The following is a 2,097-nucleotide window of genomic DNA, read 5'->3' as shown; positions in this document are numbered from 1 at the left end:
ATACTGGTCACGAAAATTGTTACTTTAGACTGGGTCAGTGGGGTACCTGCTCTATAGACTCCAAAATCCCTCATCTTCTAAGAGGTGAGAGACTTTTCTCCCCAAACCTCCCCCACCCCCAGCAGGAAGAGCCCACTTCTGTGACATCCCACTTTCAGGGACATGGCCAGGCCCCGGGACTCCCACCTGGCATTCCGCACAGGGACCAGGGCAGTGTGCATCATAGCATCATTTGGAAACAAAGGCCGTGGGTACCGTTTGTAACAACCCAGCTTTGTGGACATTTCTTTTGAAAAATCTGCCAGAGGGTGCATACGCTCAGCAGAGACACACAGAGAGGGAGAAAGAGAGAGTGAGAACGCACCCCCTCACTCCCCGTAGGAAGATGGCCACACCGCAATCCCTCCTCCTTCATTCTCCTTGGGATTTGGGTCACACATATACATGTGCCAGGCATGTTTTCCAAGCCACCAGGTCCAGATATTGAACCTCACAGTCAGCCATGTAGGATCCAGTCACCACCATGCCACCTGCTGGCCCCCTAACATTCTAGGTCTGCAGACCCTTGTTCTGCTGTTAGGGAGAGATCATAGCTGAGCCCCTGAGGGGTAAATAAAAAATTTAGAAACAACTTTGGACTGTGCTTACTCATTGTCCAAGAATATTAGACAAGGATGAACCATCTAACAAACCATTGTCATGTGGGGGCTTGACCACTAAACTAGTGACCCACTTCCTCTGGGCAAATACAAAGAATTTTTTAATATGTGTGAGGAAAGCTCACCAGTAGATTAACATGTATTTGGATATTGAACCTTCCTCACAACTCAGCTTTTACATTTTTACTTAAATGGTCTCCCCACCTCAAACTTTCAGCCCTAGCCACTGTCTTCTTTATTTACTTGAAGGGCATCAGGTAAATAAAGAATTGGCATTGAGTCCAGGCCAATTCAATGCCAATTCGAGCATTTTCCTAAACTCTCTACGACCAAATATTACCCTTCCTAATTTCCAATGGCCAAGACATACTTACACTGGTGGAGCAACCCCACATGTCACCTCCATGTTTCTCTCTTACTCATTTATTTCGGTATGTCCAACGCAGGAACAGAGCTAGCCATCCCCTCCTAGAAGGAGCTGGGCTGTCCCAAGCTTACAGAAAAATCAAGTGGGCAGGAAGGCGCAACAGACTTTATTTTTTATGTTGTCATAAGAGGCTATGTTTTAAGATGTGATTTCTCAAGAGGAAAGTAATTCAGGCAAAACTATGCTTTAATGTCGGTTCCTTGGTCTAGAAGGATCTGTGTGGGGTTTACGGGCCCTGGCGTTACCCTCTGAGGAGAAGGCTGGCAGGCGTGTCACAGAGGAAGTGCAGAGAAGAACAGCATGCTGGGTTATGAGAAGAGATCTCACCCCCTACGCCATGTGCACAGGAGCATGACCGAACCCTCAGCATGACTGGAACTACTTCATTCATCACAGGGCACGGCTCTCACAGTGAGGAAGGGTTGACAAGCATCTCAGATACACACCACGAGCTTTGCCCTCCCCAGCTAGTTCAAGCTCAAATGCCATTCACAGGGCATTTTGAACAGCTGCCCTTCCCCTCAAAAAAGGTTTGAGGAAGTCAGTGCACAAACTAAGGTAAGGCCTTAAAGCAGGGGGAAACATGTGGTGGCAACAGCTAGGGTTTTGCAGCTGCCCTAGAAGCCTGGGTGAATAGGCAAGTGGGCCAACGGCAAGGCAAGACAGGAGAGACATCTGTCGAAGTCAGTGCCCACAGCTGAGTCTCTGAGGAAGAGAAATGAGCCCAGATCTCTGCACCCTGGTGCCCACATAGCACCCTTAGAAGTCATAGGGAGATACAAAGATGGTGACCTTGGATACATGGTTGGCCTGGAAGGAGCGGTCCAAGTACTCCGACATGTCAACGTCCACCTCCAGCGTCTGAGGCCCCTCCAGAGTCTGGACGAGAATCAGCTCCCCTGTCTGCCGGTCTGAGCGCTGCATCACAAAGTGGCCACGGCTGTTCCCACCCACAATCCCAAACCGCAGGCTGTTGGGCCCAGGTCGGCTGGGAGCTGAGGCCGTGGCCAT

The 2,097-nt window shown here is 49.7% G+C and overlaps 1 protein-coding gene across 1 annotated transcript in view; it reads right to left on the bottom strand.

Moving 5' to 3' along the window:
* Positions 1-1,173: 1,173 nt before the first annotated feature.
* FBLN7 (fibulin 7) overlaps positions 1,174-2,097 on the bottom strand; it is a gene marked incomplete in the record, with an annotated part of 46,166 nt that continues 45,242 nt past the window's right edge. Inside the window, 1 exon segment of the mRNA XM_027774998.1 lies at positions 1,174-2,097. Coding sequence (XP_027630799.1) covers positions 1,846-2,097 — 252 coding nt within the window.

This window comes from Tupaia chinensis, unplaced genomic scaffold (genome assembly GCF_000334495.1).
Source record: "Tupaia chinensis unplaced genomic scaffold, TupChi_1.0 Scaffold000511_1, whole genome shotgun sequence".
Taxonomy (NCBI): Eukaryota; Metazoa; Chordata; class Mammalia; order Scandentia; family Tupaiidae; genus Tupaia; species Tupaia belangeri.
Note: the sequence above shows the minus strand (reverse complement) of the source record. Positions and strands in the feature narration are given on the sequence as shown.